The following is a 22625-nucleotide window of genomic DNA, read 5'->3' as shown; positions in this document are numbered from 1 at the left end:
GGTGGGGAGTACAGGGTTGATGTTGGGTTTGGAAATGCCCCAAAAAAATGGCCCCTAAAGCTTCCTCCAAAAAGAGAAGAACGTCTTTGGCATTGTTGTTTTTAACTGTGTTGAGCGATTGGTCTCAATCTCACCACAAAGTCGATCTTAGAAACACTTACATTGATATCTGCCTTCGAACCTGTGAATCCCATTGTTTTATGGAGGTAATTTCAACTTTGCATAAACATAAAGAACAGGAGCAGGCCATTCAGCCCTTCAAGCCTGCTTTCCCATTCAGTATCATGGCTGATCCTCTACGTCAGGAATGGACCTCTTGCATGATCAAGATGAACCCTTGGCCTCTCACTCTTCTTCGTCATGACCCTCGCACCTTATTGTCCACAACCTATGCACTTTCCTGTAACTGTAACACAAACGGTCTGTATGGATAACAGGCAAAACAAAGACTTCATTGTTTCTCGCTAAGTGTGACAATATTAAACCAATTACCAATAAACATTCCTGGTCTCTTATCAATACTCTGGAAGTGATGTGCAATGTTATTGCTTCATTTTCCCATGACACAGCATTGGCTGAAACCAGCCATGAACCCCTAGGGTTGTATGTGGTGACATGTGTCTACTCTGATAGTAAATTTTACTTTGAACTTTAGGGTAAAGGCAGATTAAAATGTGGCAGCTGCCATGTTTCAGTTTGCACATGGGACAAGCTGGTAATGTCCTTCCCAGCTGAGAACACCCCAAGCTATGCAAACATACTTAAACAATCAGTTGTTGGGAAGTTCCCACGTAGAGTGGAATTCAACTCCACATAGTGAGAGAAGTTCTAATTTCACCTTTTGGCTCAAAATGGAGCACCAGCATTGATCTCTCTACCTCTAGGGGTAGGGAAGAGGAATAACAAATAACCTAGCGAAGGATGCTCAGCTGATACATACCAGTGACCCCACAGGAAGCATGTACACTCTTCTGTGCTGGCATAGATCTGCTTATGTGTCAACAACAAAACGACATAATAAATTGTTTACTTAAAGTGGCAAAATATCCCAAGGCAGTTTGCAGGAGGGCTGTCAATTAAAATGTGACATTGAGTCAAAGCTCAGTCAAAGACATGGGATGTGAGGAATGTCTTACAGTAGGAGCGAGAAGTAAAGGGGTTATTTTGGAGCACAGGGCTTGGCAGCTGAATATATGGCTGCTAATAGTGGCGAAATAACATTCACAATCCACACTCTCTTCAAATAAGCCCCAATGTTTTCAGGTAGAGGAGCTAAGAGTCTCTTCACAGTAATGAAGGTGGATGGGGCAGTAGATTGTGTCACTGAAGAGAGTATTCATCTCCTGCTACAGAGTCAGTCACAGAAACAGGCCCTTCAGCACATCTAGTCCATGCCAAACCCAATTAAACTGCCGACACTCATCACCCTGGTCCGGGACCATAGCCCTCCATATCCCTATTATCCATTTACCTATCTAAACTTCTCTTAAACATCGAAATTGAGCTTGCATGCATCACCTGTGCCAGCAGCTCATTCCACAATCTCACAACCCTCTGAGTGAAGAAGTTTCCCCTCATGTTTCCCTTTAACTTCTCACCTTTCACCCTTAACCCATGACCTTTGGTCGTAGTCCTACCCAACCTCAGTGGGAAAAGCTGCCTGACTTTCTGAATGGGGAGCCTTGTCAAATGCCTTATTAAAATCCATACACACTACATCTACCACTCAGCCTTAATCAACATGCTTTGTCACTTCCTCAAATAATTCAATCAGTCTGTGAAGCACAATCTACCCCTCACAAGGTCGTGCCGACTATCCCTAATCAGACCATGCTTCTCCAAATGCTCATAAATCCTGTCTCTAAGAATCCTCTCATTAGTTTGCCCACCACTGATGCAGGACTCACTGTCCTATAATTCCCAGGATTATTGCTAGTACCCTTCTTGAACAAAGGAATATTATTTGCCACTTTCCAATCATCTGGCACTACTCCTGTGGCCAGTAAGCACCCAAAGATCATCAGCAAGGCACAACCATCTCTTCCTTTGCTTCCCGTAGTAACCTTGGGATGTATCTTGTCTGACCCCCGAGGACCTATCTATCCGAAGGCTTTACAGAAGTTACAGAGCTTCCTCTTTCTTATGTCAACTTGCTCCAGCACATCAGCCTGTTCTACACTGACCTTGCAGTTTCTGCAGCCGCATCTCATTCATAATCTTTGCAACATGTATTATAAATTGCTTCAAATACTCAATGCAGGCTGCTGGGTTGCATGAGTCAGTCACCTTCCTTGCTGGGGTTTATTGGTCTGAGGAGGTTGAGTAATTCCAGACAGCTACCTTCGTTAGAAATCCTCTTGCCTTTGCAAGGAATGGAGAGTTTTGCAATAAATTGCTTGGATGATTAAATGTGATGGTATCTCAACACTGATTAGCCTGTATGAGCAGCTTAATAAAAGGGCCAGTGCACTGCGGCAAACTGGACTGGAATGTGGAATGAGACCTATTTCATTCTGCACTGACTGCACGCCTCAGCCCAGAGAGGAGTGCTGCTGCCTCTGTGACTCACTCTGACAATGACTCTGCTTTCTTCCGTGACCACACAGTAAATAGGATATTCCTGTCCACTCATTTCCTGAATGGATTCATATTACTTCCTCAATTGTAAAGTAATTGCGCTCATATTGTTTAAATTGGTTCTCCCCATGGCTCGAGGCCAGGGTTCAGAACTAGGAGCTCAGCTTTCCTCTATGCTTCCTCATGCCTCAGATTAAGGAACGGGGAGCTGGAGAATTTTTTTTATATATAGGTTAGGAGAAACGGTGATGCGGCTGTCAGCAGGAAATTGAGAATGTGATTAGGCAAAACCCCAAGCCGTGGCTCAGCTGCCATCTCTGTGTCAGGGGGCTTGGATTTGAGTTTGGAGTCAGCGTCCCAGCAGATTGCAAGCAGAACACAAAGCCCCACAGTGCTGAAAATGCCACCATTGCTCAAAGATCCAAAGCAACGCACACGAAATGCTGGAGGAACTCGGCAGGTCAGGCAGCATCTGTGGAAATGAATAAACAGTGGACGTTTCGAGCTGAGACTCTTCTTCAGGGCTGGAAAGGAATGGGGAAGACGCCAGAATAAAAAGGTGGAGGGAGGGGGAGGAGGATGGGTAGAAGGTGAATAGGTGAAGCCAGTTGGGTGGGAAAGGTAAAGGGCTGGAAAGGAAGGAATTTGATAGGAGAGGAGAGTGGACCATAAGAGTATGAAAAAGAGGGGGACCCAGAGGGAGATGATAGGCAGTTGAGGAAAAGAGGTAAGAAGTCACAGTGGCAAATGGAAGAGGGAAGGGGAAGGAAAAAAATTTTTTACAGGCAAGAGAAATTGATATTCATGCCATCAGGTTGGAAGCTACCCAGACAGAATACAAGGTGTTGCTCCTTCACACTGAGGGTGGCCACATCATGGCAAAAGAAGAGGTCATGGACTGACATGCCGGAATGGGATTGGGAATCGGAATTGAAATGTTTGGCCACTGGGAAGTTCCATCTTTGGTGGATGGAGCAGAGGTGCTCAACGAAGCAGTCCCCCAACTTACAATGCAGAAGAGGCCACATTGGGAGCACCAGGCACAATAGACAACCCCAGCAGACTCACAGGTGAAGTGTTGCATCACCTGGAAGGACTGTTTGGGGTCCTGAATGGAGGTGAGTGGGCAGGTGTAGCACTTTGGTCGCTTGCTGGGATAAGTACTGGGAGGGAGATTAGTGGGGAGGGACAAATGGACAAGGGAATCATAGAGGCAGCGATCCCTGCAGAAAGCGGACAGCTGGAGGAGATAAGGATATATTTGATGGTAGGATCCCTTTGGAGATAGCAGAAGTTGTGGAGGATGATGTGTTGGATGTAGAGGCTCATTGGGTGGTAGGTAAGGACAAGAGGAACTCTATCACTGTTAAGGTGGCAGGAAGATATGGTGAGTGCAGATGTGCAGAGAATGGAAGAGATGTGGGTGAGGACAGCATCAATGGTGGAGGAAGGGAAACCCCGTTCCTTGAAGAAAGAGGACACCTCTGACATCCTGGAAAGGAAAGCTTCATTCTGGAAACAGATGTAGCAAAGATGAAGGGTATAACATTTTTACAGGAAGCTGGGTGGGAAGAGCTATAGTCAAGATAACTGTGGGATTTGGTAGATTTATAAAAGATGTTGGTCAACAGTTTGTCTCTCTCCAGAGATGGAGACTGAGCGATTGAGAAAGGGGAAGGAGGTGTCAGAAATGGATTGCCTGCACTTGCAGGATAGTGTAGTATACATCATGATGCCATTTTGAAATGTAAAGTTTATTCCTTGCACCCTGCCCAGTATTTATCCCTCAATCAAGATCACAAAAAAAATTACGTGGTGATTATCACAGTGTTAATACTGTAATGGGAACTTTCTCTGCATAAACTGGCTCATCCTTTTCTGGATTGCATTGATACTACAGTTCAAAAACACATTGGCTTTCAGACACATTGAGTCACACTAAAATATTCCGATAACCCAAGGATCAATCCTGATGTCAAGGTAATCCCCCTACTCACCACAGCTGATAAAACTAACTTGTTCCTTATTAAACAGTCAACTATGAATGAGTTTAATAAACAAAGCTTTTTTTTAAAAATTCATATAAGATCCAGAAGTTTTCTTGAGATTAACCTCAAGGCCTGTCTATACACAAAAACTTTCAACGACCTTGAGGTTTTTAAAATTACTCATCAGAGCCACAAGATGCCATAAACAGCACAAAACATTAAGGCCAGTGACATTTGTTCTTGTCACACAGATTAGACTTAAGAAAGAATCATTTCCCTCCTTCCTGTCAGGCATCTAAATGTCTAGCCAGTTTGTGGAGTTGACGAATCAGTTTGTAGAACCAGCAGCCATGACCCCAAGCTTCCATTTGCTGACACTTTAATCATTCAAGCTATTTCCTCTCTGAGCTCTCTGCCTCTGGCTTTGCACAGCTCCTACAAGTCCAAGCATAAATTCAAAGGACAGGTCCTCATCTTTCACCATGGAATGTTAAAGCCTTGTGTTAAGTTTCCAGCGTTTATGGTATTTTCCTTTTTAAATTTCAAGTAATAATTTTGTTTCTCCAATGTGCACCTCCTCCGAATCTACGTATCATTTTCCTAGCTGCATTACTACATTCCTTCGCTTAGAAATTTCACCTCGTTTGCTATGTAATTCCAGTTTGTCAACCACCCTACCAGATTTCCTAATCCTAGTTCTAACATTTTTATGGAAATCCCTCAACCTGAATCACTTATCTGCTTCTCTTCTGCATAGATGCTGCCCGACCCGCTGTGCTTTTCCAGCAATTTCTGCTTTTATTACAGAACTCTGTTTTTTGTTCCCTCCGAGAGCTGGTCATTGATTTGGAAAATGAAAGGGGCAGTGCATCTGATCCCAACTACACCATTGGTGTCTTTGAAAAGGTTGAGAGCTTCAAGTTCTGAGGATTGAATACTACCAACAGCCCTTCCCGGCCCAACCAGTTGATGTTGCAGCCAAGAAAGTTCGCCAAAGCTTTCCACAGGAAGCTAAAGTAATTTGGCACATTCTCTTCAACCTTTACCAACTTTTATCGGTACAGCATAGAAAGCATCCTATCTGAATGCATAAAGGTTTGGTTTGGCAACTGTTCCGCAGTTGACCGCAGGAAACTGAAGAAAATTGTGAACACAGCTCAGAACTTATAAAAACCAGCCTTTGTCTATGGCCTCTATCTATACTTCCCACTGCTTTAGTAAAGCAGTGAATATAATCAAAGACCCAACCATCTTGAACAGTCTCTCTTCTGCCCTCTCCCATCGGCAGAAGATACAATGCATATGCCACCAGGACAGCTTCTACCCCGTTGTAATAAGATTGTTAAATGATTCCCTAGTATGATAAAATGGATTCTTGATCTCACAATCTACCTTTTTATGAACTTGCACTTCATTCTTTACCTGCAATGCACTTTCTCTGTAGCTGCTACACTTTATTTTGCATTGTCACTGGCCTACTTCAATGCACTGTATAATGATCCAATCTGTATGAAGATTATATAAGACAAGTTTTTCACTGTATCTCAGTACACAGTAAACCAAACTCTCCACCAAGCTTTAGGCTTGTTGTTTGGTAAGACTTTGAGATGACCAACCATCACTTGCTTCGATACTTTTGAGCAGGGAAAGCACCAATCCAGTTTTCAGAGCATCAGCATCAGAATCAGGTTTAATATCACTGGCATATGTTGTGAAATTTGTTGTTTTGTGGCAGCATTGCATTGCCTAATAATAAAAACTGTAAATTACAGTATATACATATTATAAAAAGTTAAATTAAATAATTAGTGCTAAAAGAGGAAAATAGTGAGGTAGCGTTCAGTGTCTATTCAGAAATCTGATGGCAGAGGGGTGAAGCTTTTCCTGAATCATTGAGTGGAGTGTGTGCTTTCAGGCTCCTGTGCCTCTTCCCTGATGGTAACAACGAGAAGAGGGCATATCCTGGGTGGTGGGCATCCTTGACAATGGACACCACCTTTGTGAGGCACTGCTTCTTGAAGACATCCTGGATGCTAGCAAGGAGATCACAATTTTCTGCAGCTCATTTCAATCCTGTGTAGTGCCCCCCCACCCACACCACCAACCCATACCAGACAGTGATGCTTCCAGCTAGAATGCCCTCCATGGTACATCTGTCAAAATTTGCACGTCTTCAGTGACATACCAAATCTCCTCAAACACCTGCCCATTTACCTGTCCTGCCTTCTTTGTAACTGCATCGATATGTTGGGCCTAGGATAGACACTCAGAGATGCCAACACCCAGGAGCTTGAAATTGCTCACTCCTTCCACTACTGATCCCTCTGTGAGGACTGTCACATCTCCATGACAGTCACACATTAACTTTACTTCCCTGTTAACTTACTATCAGTTTTTCTGTTTCACATTATGTTATGTCGTAAGCCTAATACAATAACAGGTACACAGGTACAGATGTACACCGACCACAGAGAATGAACTGATCTCAGGCATTCTCTTCTTTCTGCCTCTTAGGAAATGCAACCTAATACTGTAGCCAAGTGGAAGAGTCTAACTGGGTACCAGGCTTTTCATGGGAGATTAGGCAAACCAACAAGCTACACAAGTCCTCATTATATTCAATGAAATGTGGTAAGCTTTACTGATACCAATGCTAAATCAAGGCATGAGCTAATTAGCTAATGCAAACTGTCCATGTCGATTCATAATGCAAGGTAATAATGTTTTCCCGAAACCTTGTTTTCAGTGTTACTGAAAGCTGAAGCAGTAATGGACTGATTTCACGTTTACATGAAACGATGATTATAGCTGTCAGGGAAAAAAAAACTATGATAAGAAGTCATACTTAGAACTGTTATTGAAGGTTGCATAATCGTGGCCAAAAATAAATTACGAACAGCCACATATGGAAGGAGGTACTTAATTGGACTGATACACACATGAGATTCTGCAGATGCTAGAAATTCAGAGCAACACACACACACACAAAATGCTGAAGGAACTCAGCAGACCAGGCAGCAACAATGGAAAGGAATGAACAGCCAGCATTTCAAGCTGAGACCCTTCATCAGGGCTGGAAAGGAAGGGGGAAGAAGACAGAATAAGAAGGTGAGGGGACGGGAAGGAGTACAAGTTCGAAAGTGATAGGTGAAGCCAGTCATTTGGGAGGGGGGGGTGGAATGAAATGAAAAGTTGGGAGGTGATAGATGGAAAAAGTAAAGGGCTGAGGAAAGAGGAATCTGATAGGAGAGGAGAGTGGACCATAGGAGGAAGAGGAAGGAGGTGGGGCACCAGTGGGAGGTGGTCATGAGGTGAGGAGAAGAGAATGGGTAAGAGGGGAGCTGGAATGAGGACTGGAAAAAGAGAAAGAGGCAGGGGAAAAATTACCACTGGAAAGGGGTACGTCAAGGATTCATGTTTAATTGGTCCCCCATTCAATGAAATGAACTGTAAAAAGAATGCTGGAGAATAATCTAATAGCCTCTCTCAGCTTCAGTCTTTAATGAAAAGAATAATCTAAGATTAGAGTCTAAAGGTTCCTCCAGCTTTGTAATAAAATTTACTACTTTTCCAACAAATCCTGGAAAAAAAAATATATCAGTCCCCATCTCTGATGTGACCACCTATTGCGAGCACCGTACAACAGCAACCAACCCAGGTCGATGTTTTTAAGTCTAATGCTTGCCGTGTTCAAGACTGGAAGTGAAACGTCAGATCTTGTCACTCAGTAGCACTCTATCCTACCATAATCTGTCTGGTAACCCTCAGGCAAAGCACTGGGGATGGACCCTCAACACAGGAGTAGTGCTATAGACCATTCTATTATATAACCTAAAGCACTGTGTGCTATGCCACATGGCCCAAACTAAATGACATGGCAGGTCCCATCTACAGCCTTCATCTATGCTTCTCCTACATGGTTTGAATGGGGTGAGAGCACAGCTCCACTGTTCAACTAGGCACTGATCGATAAGAAACAACAAGAGTGCACTAACCAGTCACAACATGCAAACTGTAGCCATGCACTTATGGGAAAAATAAACAAGTTCACAAAAGAGACAATAGCAGAGGAATATGTCCATGTTTCAGTTGCTTTGTTAGACTCTGATAAAAGTTTGTATTTGACAAAGTTCCTCTCTGGGAGGCTAATCTTGAAGGTTAAGACTAATGGGATCAGTGGCAAAGTGGTTATTTGGATCAGAACTGGCTTGTGCATAGAAGACAGGGTAGTGGTTGAAATGATTTATTCCAGCTGGAGGCCTGTAATTAGTGGAGTTCCGCAGGAATTTCTGCTCTTTGTTGTGTATGTAAGTGACCTGGATGAAAATGTAGACGGGTGGGTTAGTAAGTATGCAAGTGATACCAAGATTGGTGGAGTTGTAGATAGTGTAGAGGACTGACAAAGAACACCGTACAATATAGATCAGTTGCAGATATGCACAGAGAAATGCCAGATGGAGTTTAACCCAGATATATCTGAGGTGTTGCGCCTTGGTAGAGCAAACGCAAGGAGACAGTACACAAGTTGCTTAACAGTGTTGCTGAGCAGAGATATCTTGGGATCCACATTCATAGCTCCATGAAAGTGGTTACACGGGTTGATGGGGTGGTTAAGAAGGCTAATGGAATGCTTGCTTTTATGAGTCGAGGCACTGAGTTCAAAAGTCAAGAGGTTATGTTGCAACTTTATAGAACTCTAGTTAAGCCACGTCTGGAGTATTGCACACAGTTCTGGTCACCCACTATAGGAAGGATGTTGAGGCTTGAAAAGGGTGCAGGAGAGGTTTACCAGGATGTTGCCTGATTCAGAGGGTATGAGCTATCATGAGAAGCTGGACAAACTTCGGTTGTTTTCTCTGGAGCAGCGGAGGCTGAGGGGAGATCTAATAGAGGTTTATATGATTATGAGAGGCACAGAGTAGACAGAGAGTATTCTCTTTCCCAAGGTAAAGGTGGCTAGTACCAGAGGACATGCATTGAAGGTGACTGGGGGTTCAAATGAGATGTAAGGGGTAAATTTTTTACTCAGAGTGTAATTGATGCCTGGAATGAGCTGCCTGGTATGGTGATAGAGGCAAACACATCAGAGATTTTTGAGAGACATTTAGATAGGCACATGGGGTATAGGGGGCTCTGGATAGAGGTAGTACCTTTGACGTCCGGCATGCTGCTCCCTACCAGACAGGGTGGACGGGCATCACCGGTCCTCATCCATCTCCTAAATCTCTCATGTGTTGGCTCCAAGCGCCATACCCTGGTAAACCGCTCCAGCTGGCGGGCGAAACCACGCGAGGGGGTGGTGTAAACACAGCACCACTGGGCGAAAGACTTCCACGATGAAGTCACCGGCCAGGACGGGAAGGTTCTCAGATGAACTGTAACGGCCATGTGATCAAGGCGAGCCACCGAGTTGGAGGAAATCGGCTGTGGTCAGACCTGGAGAGGGATGGGCTCCGCCAGGTTTCAGATGCCCAAGACACGCCGCATGATGAGCACACCAAACTGGTGCAAAGCTCGTCGTGACGGCGTGCTGACGACTCCACCAGGAGTTAAAGGCGCAAGAAGAAGAAGAAGGTGGTAGGCACATGGATGTAAGGACAATAGAGGGATACAGACATTGTGTAGGTAGGAGGGATCGGTGTTTGGGTGTTTTTGATTTGCTTTTCAGCTGGTACAGCACAGCGTAGTGGGACGAATGGCCTGTTTCTGTGTTGTATTGTTGTACGTTCTATGTTAAAATATTATGTCATTATAAAGACTTAATATTTACATAAAAAAGAAGAAAATGATTTAAACAACAAGCAGGTCAGGCAGCACCTGCAGAAAGAAAAACTGTTCCTTAACTTGGAACATTAATTCTTTTCTGACTTCACAGATGTTGTCCGACTTCCAGCATCCAGTGTTTCCAGCATTTTCTATTTTTCTTTCAGACTTCCAGCATTGGAAGTTTTGTCTTTGATTTCTATTATTTGCAGGCAAGATGAAATATTCAACTACTGAATCTTTAAAATGAGCTGCCTTCTAGAGCTCCCCTGTAAAAATGAAAATATCACAAACAATGAATCAGAATGAGGGTTATTATCACTGTCTTAGATGACGTGTTGCTGTTTTGTCACAGCAGTACAGTGCAAGTACATAAAATTATTACAAATTACAAAAATAAATCATGCAAATCTAGGAATAATGAATTAGTGACTCATAGATAGTTCAGGAATCTGATGGCGGAGGTGAAGAAGCTGTTCTGTGGGTCTTCAGGCTCCTGACTACAGTGAAGTGAAACGGGCAAGGCCTGGATGTTACTTTCTTCAGCCACCACCTCCTGAGGATGCCCTCAATGGTGGGGTGGGGTATGCCCACAATGGAGCTGCGTGAATCTTGCATTGGAGGTTCTATACCAGACTGTGATGCAACTGGTCACAATGCTCTCCATCGTATATCTATCGAAATTTGTAAAACCTACTCTGCCAAATAGAACAATGTACCCTCAAGCAAGTGAAATCACAGCCTTGATGATGGAACATGCTGGTCATTTGCTTCCTCGGGTGATCATAAGGAGGTTTCTTAAAATACAAGTTTCTTAAGTACAAAGCAGAGTTTACCATTGGGTTCAATGGGACCACTTTCCCCTTCATTTCGTGCACTGAGCTCTGAACACTGCTGGTGACAAATACACAAACTGTCAGCCCAAAAGAAGTAGGATACAGTGTTCCCTTCCCGGCAGAGCTTTCTTTCAATGAATGTTATGGAAACGTGTACACTTCACAAATACTGCAATACATAATAATAAAAATTGGGAATTACAGTAAATATATCCTTAAATTAGATAAGAAGTGCAAATAAAAGCAGTGAGGTGATGTTCATGGATTCATTGTCCGTTCAGAAATCAGATGGCAGAGAGGAAGAGGCTATTCCTGAATCATTGAGTGTGTGCCTTCAGTCTCCTGTATCTCCTACCTGATGGTAGCAATGAGAAGAGGGCATGTTCTGAGTGATAGGAACCCTTAATGATAGATGATACCCTTTTGAGGCATCGCTCCTTAAAAATGTCCTGGTCGCTATGGAGGCTAGTGTCCATGATGAAGCTGACTGAGTTCACAACCTTCTGCAGCTTCTCTTAACCCTGCGCAGTAGACCCCATACCGGTTAGAATGCTCTCCACAGTACTTCTGTAGAAATTTGTGAATGTCTTTGGTGACATACCAAATCTCTTCAATCTCCTAATGAAATATAACCAGTGTTGTGTCTTCTTTGTAGATGCACCGATGCGTTGGACACAGGATAGATCCTTCAAAGATACTGACACCCAGGAACTTGAAATTGCTCACTCTTTCCACTTCTATGAGGACTGGTGTGTGTTCCCTCATCTTACCCTTTCTGAAGTCCACAATCAGTTCTTTGGTCTCACTGATATTCAGTGCAAGGTTGTTGCTGCGACACCACTCAAGCAGCTGATATATCTCACTCCTGTCTGCTTTCTCGTCACCAGCTGAAATTCTGCCAACAATAGTGCTGTCAACAAATTTATAGATGGCACCCTCCTGACTGGCTGTCGGAACAGAAGGCAGCAGCATCACACCAATTAAAATGTTGAAACTATTTTGCTTAAGTTACATTGATATGTCAAAATATTCTACTCATCGTTTTTCTGTGCCAAGGACTATAAAAGAATGATCCTGCGGACATTGAGGACACTCTTGCTTCACCATTTCATAAAATATATTTAAATAATAAAGAAACATGTAATGAAAGTGCTCTCAGAAATACACACACACAGTTTCCAACTACCCCAAGACCCAGTGATTAAGATCTTGTTCCTCTTGCCTTTTTCTGTGGATAAACACTGCCTGACTTGATTTGATTACCTGAGAGGTGCACAGAACGGGGTGGAGTGGGATTTGAAGAAAGAAACCAAGTTTATAGCCGTGATAAGATTGAGAGATCAAGACCTCAGAAAATTAAAATCCCAGGTTTTACAAGATATGGGCATCACTCATAAGGCCAGCATTTAATGACCATCGCAGCTACCCTTGAGGAGATGGTGGTGAGAAAACCTCTTGGACACAGCAACAAGGAATTTACAGCATAGGACATTTAGCCATCATCTCCATTAATTTCAGGTTAATCCCATAGCTTAGCTATTGGTCCATAGTACTGTAAACTGACTTCCACTTCTCAGGCAGTGCACCAGAAATGAATATGCTCTGCTTCTTTCCAGTTCCAGTGTGGGATCCACAGTCCCTAGCACGGGAGGGCGAGGAGGCACGAGATGGCAGAGGGAAGGTGCCTTGGGTGGTGGTCCTCCTGCCGTTTGCAAAGGGCCACCCTATGTTCCCATTCCTAAGACGCGAGATGTTCAGTAGTTCCCCAAATGCTCTTGCATTTTGAGTGGTTATAAGCTAGGAACTCTCCACTGGTTACATATTCTTCAGGAGATTTTGATTGCAGCCTGGCAGCATTTTCTCTTGTTCCTGGAAGTCTGTTCCTATGATGGAGATGGGAGTACAGAGTCTGTTTTGGGGACTGAGGTCAGAGGTGGACAATGATGCCACGACACCACAGCTGGAAGAGCAGTCAGAGACTCAAAGTTGGGTGTGTTGGCCATGGAGAGGACACTTGCACCAATCCTGCCAATCACTTTGGACGATCTTCCACAGACGACATTGATGGTAGCTCCCAAGTGCTTTACACGGTTCTTGAACGTTGTCCGTGAGTCAGGCTCACAGGACACCAGGAATAGCTGATGCCTGGTAGACTATGAGTTTCATGCTAGATTTGAAATCTTGGAAAAGCCATTTTTATCAGAATGCCAATGACTGTGTTAGTGCTCGGGATGCGATAGTAAAGTTCAATTTTGAAGTCAGACTTCATTGAGTGGAAGCTCCTGAGGTGCAAAAGTAATCCTCGAATTTCCAGGGTCATGTTGTTGGTCACGAATATTGCAGATGTTTATGGGGGGTGGGTGGTAACGGGCAAGCGGGCAGGGAGAGGGTTGTGATGGCAGTGTTATGACTGTATTAAGTATATTGGTTGGGCTCACAGGTGCAGATCAAACAGAGCAGATGAATTTCTGATGAATTTTGTAAGGATTTGCATAATCTCCTTCAGATGACAGTCAATGGCTTTTGCAAGGTCAAAAAGAGCCAAACGTGTTGGTCATTTCTGCTTCCTGTGCTTTTCCTGGAAACATTACATGAGGATCATCACAGCCATTCTCACCCATGACAACTGAAACAAGCACTGCAGCTCCAGGAACAGCTCTGAGACCACTGGTGCTCCAGAGGACCCTGCAATAGAGTACTGAATGGCAGGCATTCGGGAGATACCTCTGTAGTTGCCACAAATGGGTGACTCAGATGGTCACCATGACAGCCTCTCTAAGCAGGCTTTCTCACTCCCCAGTGCATAAAGGGCAGGGCATCCTCTCTGCCAGAAATGGTTCTCTGTTGTAGTGCCTCAGCAGGCTGCTTTAAAGGCCTAACATTGTTTAAGTGTTGGACAGCCTTTTCAACTTCTTGCTGGGCTGGTATAGCACAGAAACTGCACTGGGTATCATGTTATGGGACAGCACTATGCTTTGGTTGAGGCGTTTCAAGATGCAGTCATTTCTATTTGATTTTTTTCTATTAATTCAGCAAGGAAGGAGACACTATCCTTCCCTCACCCCATCTGGAAGTTGCATGAAACAAATCCACTTTAAATTCCCATTTAGTCTGTTTGAAGCATTCTTTGTGATGTGGTGAAAGTAACAGCCCTGTAGCAATTGGCTGCAAAAGTGATGAGATAGTCACGGTCAACATAGGTGCAATGAAAACCCTACTTACAGCAGCATCACATGCACAAGTGAGACTTTCGTTGCACCTTGCATACATGCAATTATCCATATGACAATAAACTTGACTTTGATAAATGTTACCTCCTTCGTAATAATTAGTGATCTAGCCTCCACAACCTACTGCAGTAGGGAATCCCATAGGTTCACCACACTGTGGAAAAAGTCTCTCCTTGTCTTCAGGATAAAACACATCAAAAGAATGTGGAGAAAACAGGAATAGATAATGTGACAGAGGATCACTACTAATTCTATTGAACAAGGAAAGCAGGCTTCAAGGCTGAGCAACCTTCTGCTTCCATTTTTCTATGTTTCCCTTTCAATGCTGACAGAGAGAGTCAACTGCACACTGCGACAGTTTGCTGAGTTAATTTTTTTAAAAATCTCCTTCTGGTTATTTTGACAATTGTCACGATGTGCGCTGGCAATATCGGAACCCACGTGTGGAGGAAAGACAGACTCCGATGTAGAGACAGCGACCAAAGTTCTATCAGAACATCAGTGGCTCCGCTGAGCAACACCGCGAGAGGTAACGTTCTCAAAACTAGGGCCCCGTGATTAGTGATAATCAGGCATCCACTTAAATAATACAAGTTACACAGAATCCCTGAGCTTGTCAAAATATACTGAACAAGTTTAAACAGGAAGCACCAGGAGACCACATTTTAAAGAGTAAGTCAATCAAGAAAAATGGCAAGGAACACTAAACAATTAAGAACTTTCATTAAACAACAATTAACCAATTCAGGTGCTCTTAAAAACCTCAGAGTCCAATGCTCTACGGCTCCCCACACAAACCCAAAGAGCTCAATACAGACAGTGATCTTAAAGCCTGTGTTTTCCGGTTATCAATACCACGCGTGAGAGTAATTGTCTGACAAGGATTCTACAAGCAGCAAAATAGAAATCTGTCATTTTGTTGAGGCATCAGAGCTCTGATGTTCAGAGTCTTTTAACTGTTGAACCTTATTTTGCACAATGCAGAACAAGAGGCCAAAGTGAACAGATACATCTATTATTCAGGGAAGTTACTCCATGATTACAAAGGGAATACTGTAAAGGAATAGAATTATTTTTATTTTAAACAAAGGTCCTGTACAAACCTGAGCCCCTGTAGAAAACCATCCTCTGACAATGGTGGCCCATGTTAAGACTTTGGAAAATTAGGACTGCTTCCCATAATTGGCAGCTGCTTCCAGTGAAGTTGGAATCAGTGATGAAATTTCAATGCCTCAGCATAGACTGCAGCTGGCTGGCACAAATCAATAGCTTAAACACAGCTCCAAGTTTATTATCAACTGAGTAGCACGATTCCTGTTAGAGTCATTGAAAAGTGCAGCACAGAAATAGGCCCTTTGGCCCCTCTAGTCCATGCAAACCATTAAACTGCCTACTCCCAATGACCTGCACAAGCACCATAGCCCTCCATACCCCTACCATCCACGTACTTATCCAAACTTCTCTCAAGAATTGAACTCGAGCTTGCATGCACCACTTGTACAGAACCTTCATCTCAATACAGTGTAAGCAAAAGAGCTTCACAGGCATATCTTGGACAGTTCTTCACTTTCCAATGATGATCAAAAACTTTCAAAAGGTCATTTTTACCAACAAATCCAGAGAAAGGTATGCACTGCGATCAGAAGCCCAGCAACATTCCAGTCCTCCTGGCCTGTCGCTAATTGATAATAGGATTCCCTGCACCCGGGTTGCCGGTAGGCCACATATGACCAGGAAAAGGCGACAAAAGTCACGAAGCTAGTTACTGACGCAAACATGAGGAAATCTGCAGATGCTGGAATTTCAAGCGACAATTGCTGGTGAACACAGCAGGCCAGGCAGCATCTCTAGGAAGAGTTACAGTCGATGTTTCGGGCCGAGATGAAGGGTCTCAGCCCGAAACGTCGACTGCACCTCTCCCTAGAGATGCTGCCTGGTCTGCTGCGTTCACCAGCAACTTTTATGAGTGAAGCTAGTTACTGAGAACAGGCTTGGGTGTAAAGTGCAAACACTTGAGGAAAACAAACATTAGACATTGGGTGATGGGGGAAGCTGCAGCTGGTGGAGGTCACGAACCTGTTAGTGACACCCTTCAATTCCTTTTGTTTGTTGACGCCTGCCTGGGCTTATCCCTCCGTTGTCTGCACGGGTTTTGCCTCAGACTGTCCAATTTTAACAAGCCCCAGCCTATTAAAGTGATATTTATAAAACGTGCGCATTCTCGGGTCCCTTTGCAGTCACCCACCAGCTTTTCACTATTTACCACGCGGTGTCTCCATCAGTAATTTCTTCAAAATAATCGGGGTACTTTTATCAGTCTGTTAATACGAGGCCTATTAAATTAGCGGTCCAGTTCAACTGATGGCACAACAGTAACATCTAAATAATTTACATTCTCTAACTTAGCGTCCTAACTAAAGCAAAGTACACACGCCGTTCTTTCCCTTCATTGGCAATTTTACCGCCCCCACAGTTGGTAGCTCTTTTACTAAACGTGCCCCATGTGTCTCCTACAGTCACAGATCAGCCGTCAGCGGTCACCCCTGGACCGCTGCGCAAAGAAAGGGACGTTCACGGATCGCATTCCCATTGCAGGGAAGTTGAACGCCACAAACTTCGGAGTCCACGTCGGATCCCAAGCAGACCTTCCCCTGTTAAAGAGACTCCAAGTCGCGCACAGACCAAGCGACGTTTGTTGCCCTGCATGCAATATATCGTGCAAATGCTTATTTTTTTAAAAAGATGATCTTATGACAGATTCACATGGCTGAGCAGAATAAACGTATCGTGCACAAGCACAAACAGCCCGGGGCGTACTCTCACTGACACAAATCCGTAGATATTCAGCCACCCTGTGCGCCCAGTTCCCAGTGCATCCTGTTAAACGGGTGCGAAAGGGCTCAGTGATACTGTCCCATGTGCAGAGTTTGTTACGCCGATAGAGGGGCCTCTCACTATGAAGTACGGCTTGTATGTACAGTCCTCACTTTTTAAATATATAAAAAAAGTCCTCAAGTCTTTTAATAGAGGCACACACGTGCCAGCAAGTGCTTCCCATTCAATGACTAACAAGACACGGTGGTACCTGTCTAACCACAGCTCCCCGCCAAACTCACCGAGTCTGTGAGAGATGCTGGCTCCCCCGTCCTCAGAACAGCCTAAACCAGGGCAAACGAACTGTCAGACTGCAATAAACTCTGGAACCCCCAAAAGCAGGGTTTTGTTTTGTTTCGGCGGCGTGAGGACCTGCAGGAGGGTTTGCTCACTCTGGGACAGGTCGGCTTCCTGAGCTGTCTCGACACTCACGTCTCCCCATACACCCAGGAGGGGCTGACCCCGACCCCTCACTCTCACTCACCTTTCGTTTGCCCCGCAGCAGAGGGCTACGGCAGCAGTCCGGCCCCAAACCCTCGGCATCCCGGGCGCGGTCTGCTGGACCGTCCCTCTTCAGACTCCGGACATAGGTCACCCGTCCGGTGACGACCTCCGACCCACCGGCGACCCCTGCCCCAGCGGACGGCAGCGCCTCCTCCCGGCTCAGCGGCGGGTTGCGGGGGCACCAGGAGCTTCGGAAGCCCCCGAGCAGCAGCAGCACCAGGGCGGTGGAGCAGAGGCCGAGAGGCAGTGGGACGCTTAGTCTCCGCCTGTACATGGCAGGATCCACGGAGCCGATCTGCGGGCTGGCCCCGGCTTCGCTCCGCCCGGGATCGCCGCCTGGCCACGAACTGACAGCTCCATGGGTAAAGAGAGATCACAGATTGCCGGCCGGCCTGCCAGCCCCAGCCCCCTCCCCGGGGACGCCTCTTGAACCGCCCCAGTCCAGCTCCCCTCTCCCTCCTCCCGGTTCAAACTCCACCCCAGCTCCCTTCAACTCTTCTCCCTCCGCGCATTTTGTTTTCCCTCTCCTTATCTACCCACTATTTCTTCCTTGTACTCTCTTCCCTCCCTCACCTACCGCCCTCTCCCACCTCCTCCTCCTCCTCTCCCTTACCCTTTCGGCCCCTCCCCCTCCCTCCTACACCCGCTCACTCCCCCGTAGCCCCTCCCCTTTCACCCCTTGCCCTGTCCTCATCTCCTCACCTTAACCCTTTACCTTCCCTGGCTCTCACTCCTTCCCCTGTGCCCCTTCCCTGCCACCTCTCCCCCCCACCCCACCTTCACCTTCCTTCATTGCTCACTCCCACCCTCCCCATTCTCTAACTCCCCCTTTTCTCCTCCACTCTCTCACTCTCTCCAATCCCTCATTCCTTCCCTGTCTTATTCACTCTTTCCTCTCTCGCCCCCTCCTTCCCTCACTCCCTCACTCTCTATCCTGCTCGTTAACAGCACCCATTGTCGAAATGAACATCACTGAGCACTCTGCCGGTTTCTGTTCGCCTCGAGAGCGAGAGGAAACACAATGTCCTAGATTCTGCTAATGCTGCCCATGCTGTAGAAATATGTGTTTTTGATTCTAGAATCTCTCCTAAAATGAACTATGGGTTTGTGCCTTAGGAACGTGCAGCATACCACTTCTCGAATGAAAATTAACATTTCAGAAGGCAGAATTATGAATGTGGATATTTACCAGCCAACCTGCTACTTGTAATGGCATAATCTGCCTTCGCAAATATTGACTTTTCAGAACAGAGGCCTTGCTGTGTTTGCACCATTTGCTTAAAGTTGTAAGTTTATAAAATTACATTGAAGATTTAGTACCAACGTTTACGTGGCAAAAGCAAACAGAGATAAGAATCTGAGATCATTCCCAATTTGTCTTCCTCTTGGGAAAGGCTGCAGCTGGCTGTATCACAGGATCTGAGCCCAGTGGGCACATTCCAGATTATCAGATCCAGTCTGTGATGGACTCCGTTCACCTATGAAACTGTTCCTGTGCTTCAGCCGGCACTCAACTGAAACATCTTCCTCATGATCACGTGGTGAGCCCAAGCAGACTTGGCCACCACCCACGTGAGCTGTGAGTGACCCAAGTTGCAGGCCTTGAGAGTATGGTCAGCCTAGCGTCCGAGTGCCTGGCGGCTTCTCGTTGGGGCAAAGGATAAATGCCCCTGCTTGAAGGCTGTATTAAAAGATTTTGTGCTCATGTTGGGGGGGGGGGTCAAAAGCTGCAATGGTAAAATGAGCAACACTTTGGCATGCAGAGAGAACTGCAGTCTCTCAGATCCAGTGACCTGGATTTGATCCTCACTCTGTTACCTCTTATTGTTGAGAGCTGCAGTATTTTCTAATAACTAAATCAACCTCAAAATGCACAAATCACTTCGCTACTTACGTCCTCTAAAGGAGGTCAACTATTAAAGCATAAAAATCTGCAGAGGATGCTTTCCTACCCTGTAATTTGAAAACTTAATTTCAGCCCATTATGCCGGTGACGTTTAGGGAAGCAAGAAAGTCCTCCATCTCTGGTGGTGTTCAGGGCTTCCTTCATCATGTCAGTAGCTTCCTCTCGGTTTTCAGATGTAGGAGGGTTCTCCATTGCTGTTTCCATAACGATTTTGTTGTACCAGTCAGGATTGTCTGCCCTGAGATGAACTCCCGAACCTGGAGGACCAGTGGACCATTCTTAGTCTGGCCTCTACCCTTTGACCTGCTGGGCATGGGTGCCCCTACCAAGAGCCAAAGCATAAAGCCAACATTGTTCTCTGGGCCATTGAGGCTCGCAAGCCTCCAAACAGCGACAAGGTTGTGGTCCTCTTGGAGGATGAAAATTTAGCTTGTCAAAATAACCACAAAGTGTTGCCCCTTGGAGATCAAAAATATTAGGAACAGATGCCCTCTTGGGATAGCTTCAAGTACTGCAGCCCTTACCGAGTGGGCCCCTCACTGGATATTTGCAGCACAGGCCTTAAGAATAGGTCAGCATTGGCCCACAAATTACTTTCTCAAATGTTGATCTGAGAAACAAGCTGATGTAGCCCCTGTGTCACCGTGTGGGGGGGGGGGAACACAGTGGTGTGGCTAGTAGAGATGCTGCCTCAAAGCTACAGAGACCCAAGTTCGAACCCGATGTCAGGTTCTGTTTGTGTCGAGTCCGCACGCACTTGCATGTGACCCCGTGAGTTTCCCGCAGGTGCTCTGACTTTCTCTCACAATCCTAAAAATGTTTTGGAAGCTTACTCGGTGGCTGTGCATTATGCACTGAGCTCTTCTGGCCTGTGCGGGGAGCCAGATAGCGTTGGGCTCGAAAGGTTTCTATGAGCACCTGTATTGTTAATTGTTGTCATATTGAGAGTCATTAATTCATGGTGTTTACTGTTTAATCTTGTTAAATTGATTTTGACTGGCACGGGTTTTCCGTGTTCTGTGACTACTTATAGCAGACTCACAATTAGCGCTTGTTGCGGGGTCCCAGTTTTGAGAATGTTTTGTCTCGTGGCGTCGCTCGGTGGAGCCGTCGATGTCCTGTGGGAATTCTCATGTATAAACTCTTGTTTCCATCTCTGCACGGGACCCTGTCACTGCTCCGGCCCTGGTTTCAGTTGTTGCCAATGCACACCGTGACGGTGAGAGATGTTTGGAGCCCAAACTTAAAGAAAATGATGAAAAAGCTGAGTGCCGGTGGAAAGAGTGACAGTGTGGTGATCTGGCATCAGAAATGACGAGGTGACATTAATATTGGACCTCTTTGCAACGAAGGAGATGTGACACACAACTTGAGGCTGAAAGCTGATGAGAAACATTTTATTCCTAGGTGAACGCTGATGTCAAGTACTCGTTTAAAGCCTTAATCATCCCCTTTGCCTCCAAGGGTAAGTGCTCTTCTTGATTTCTGGTCATCTCCACTTCCTCTTTTTACAATCCTTTCCCTGCTTGGAATACTTCTGTAATTCCATTTTGTGCTTGCTGCCAGTCTTTTCAGGTCTCGCTTTGGCTCTCATTTCCTGTTTCATTCTGTAGCCAACCTAGTTCTCAATTGTGTAACTTGATGATTCCTTTCCTGCTCTCAATCACTGTCTCTCTTTGATCACCTGTGGGGTTCCCTAACCCTTATTGTTCATGAATATCCGTAGACTGTTGCAGAAACGTCTCCATTTTAAAGGGCTGAAATACAGTTTTGACCGCCAAGTGCTGCTTGAATTTACCTGGGCCACAGCTGCTCTTCCATCATCAGAACTGAGACGATAAGTTAGTTTTATCCAACTACCGTGCATTTTTGCCCCGCTGGCATGGTGATCTGGGATCGAGGCTTGGGCTTACGCCGGCTGCTCCAGGAGTGGATCTGGGATCTAGGAGTGGTTTGGAATGCTGTTGGCTTGCTTCTATTGTTTGCATGACACGCGTGTGTGTGTTTTTTTTTCTCTCTTCCTCTGCACAGTGGATTTTGGTCTTTTTTAAAAATTGGGTTATTCGGGTTAGGCTGCCTGTAAGCAGGCAAATCTCAAGGTTGTATAATTTATACATTCTTTGATAATAAGTGTGTTTTAAATCTTTGAATCTTCTAAGCTGCAGAGAGTGAGAGAGAAAGAGAGCTGGACAGGGTGATGGTGTATTTCAGGTTCAGCCTTTTTGTCTGCCCGATCTGCTGGGTGTTTCCAACATTTTCCATTTCTCTTTCAGCATCTGCGTTTTTTTTTGGATTTTCGATCGTTCACCCGTGGTGTACCTGACACTGGGATAGCAGTGAGGTGTATAGCAATGAGTAAACAATACCCCACTGGTGGGGGGGGGGGGCTGGGTGGAAACAGACACACAATTCCAACTTTGGTGGGATGTTCACAGGAAAGCTGAGGAAATTGTGAATTTTCAGTTAGAGCCCAACCCGGTGGTGTCTCCATCCAGAGAAAAGATCCTTTATCCCAGTCGCTCTTGAGGTTCCAAAATGTACTAATGGAAGACTTATAAAGTAATGAATGAAAATTAGAGAAACCTGCCAATGTTAACTATCCAAAACAAAGCAAAATAAATGGAATCATCAGCAGGTTGGGTAGCTTTTGTTATATTCTATTTATTTATTTATTTATTTTTAGACAAATAAAATTCCAGCCCAACAAGCCACACCACCCAGCAACCCACCTGTTTAACCCCAGCCTAATCACGGGACCATTTACAATGATCAATTATACTACCAACCAACACATCTTTGGACTGTAGGAGGAAACCAGAGAACCTGGAGGAAACCCACATGGTCGCAGGGGAGGACATACAAACTCCTCACAGACGGCGCCGGAATTGAACTCGGAACTCCAGTACGCCCTGAGCTGTAAAGGTGTTGCGCTAACCGCTATGTCCTG

General features: G+C 45.2%; 1 protein-coding gene across 1 annotated transcript in view; it reads right to left on the bottom strand.

Annotated features, from left to right (window-relative positions):
- mettl24 (methyltransferase like 24) overlaps positions 1 to 18292 on the bottom strand; it is a 109062-nt gene extending 90770 nt beyond the window's left edge. The window contains exon 1 of the mRNA XM_063040769.1: positions 17753 to 18292. Within this exon, the coding sequence (XP_062896839.1) occupies positions 17753 to 18046 (294 nt within the window). The 5' untranslated portion in view covers positions 18047 to 18292. The remainder of the gene's footprint in view (positions 1 to 17752) is intronic.
- Between the last annotated feature and the right edge of the window lie 4333 nt (positions 18293 to 22625).

This window comes from Mobula hypostoma, chromosome 2 (genome assembly GCF_963921235.1).
Source record: "Mobula hypostoma chromosome 2, sMobHyp1.1, whole genome shotgun sequence".
Classification (NCBI taxonomy): domain Eukaryota; kingdom Metazoa; phylum Chordata; class Chondrichthyes; order Myliobatiformes; family Myliobatidae; genus Mobula; species Mobula hypostoma.
This window is presented reverse-complemented; position numbering and strand designations above follow the sequence as displayed.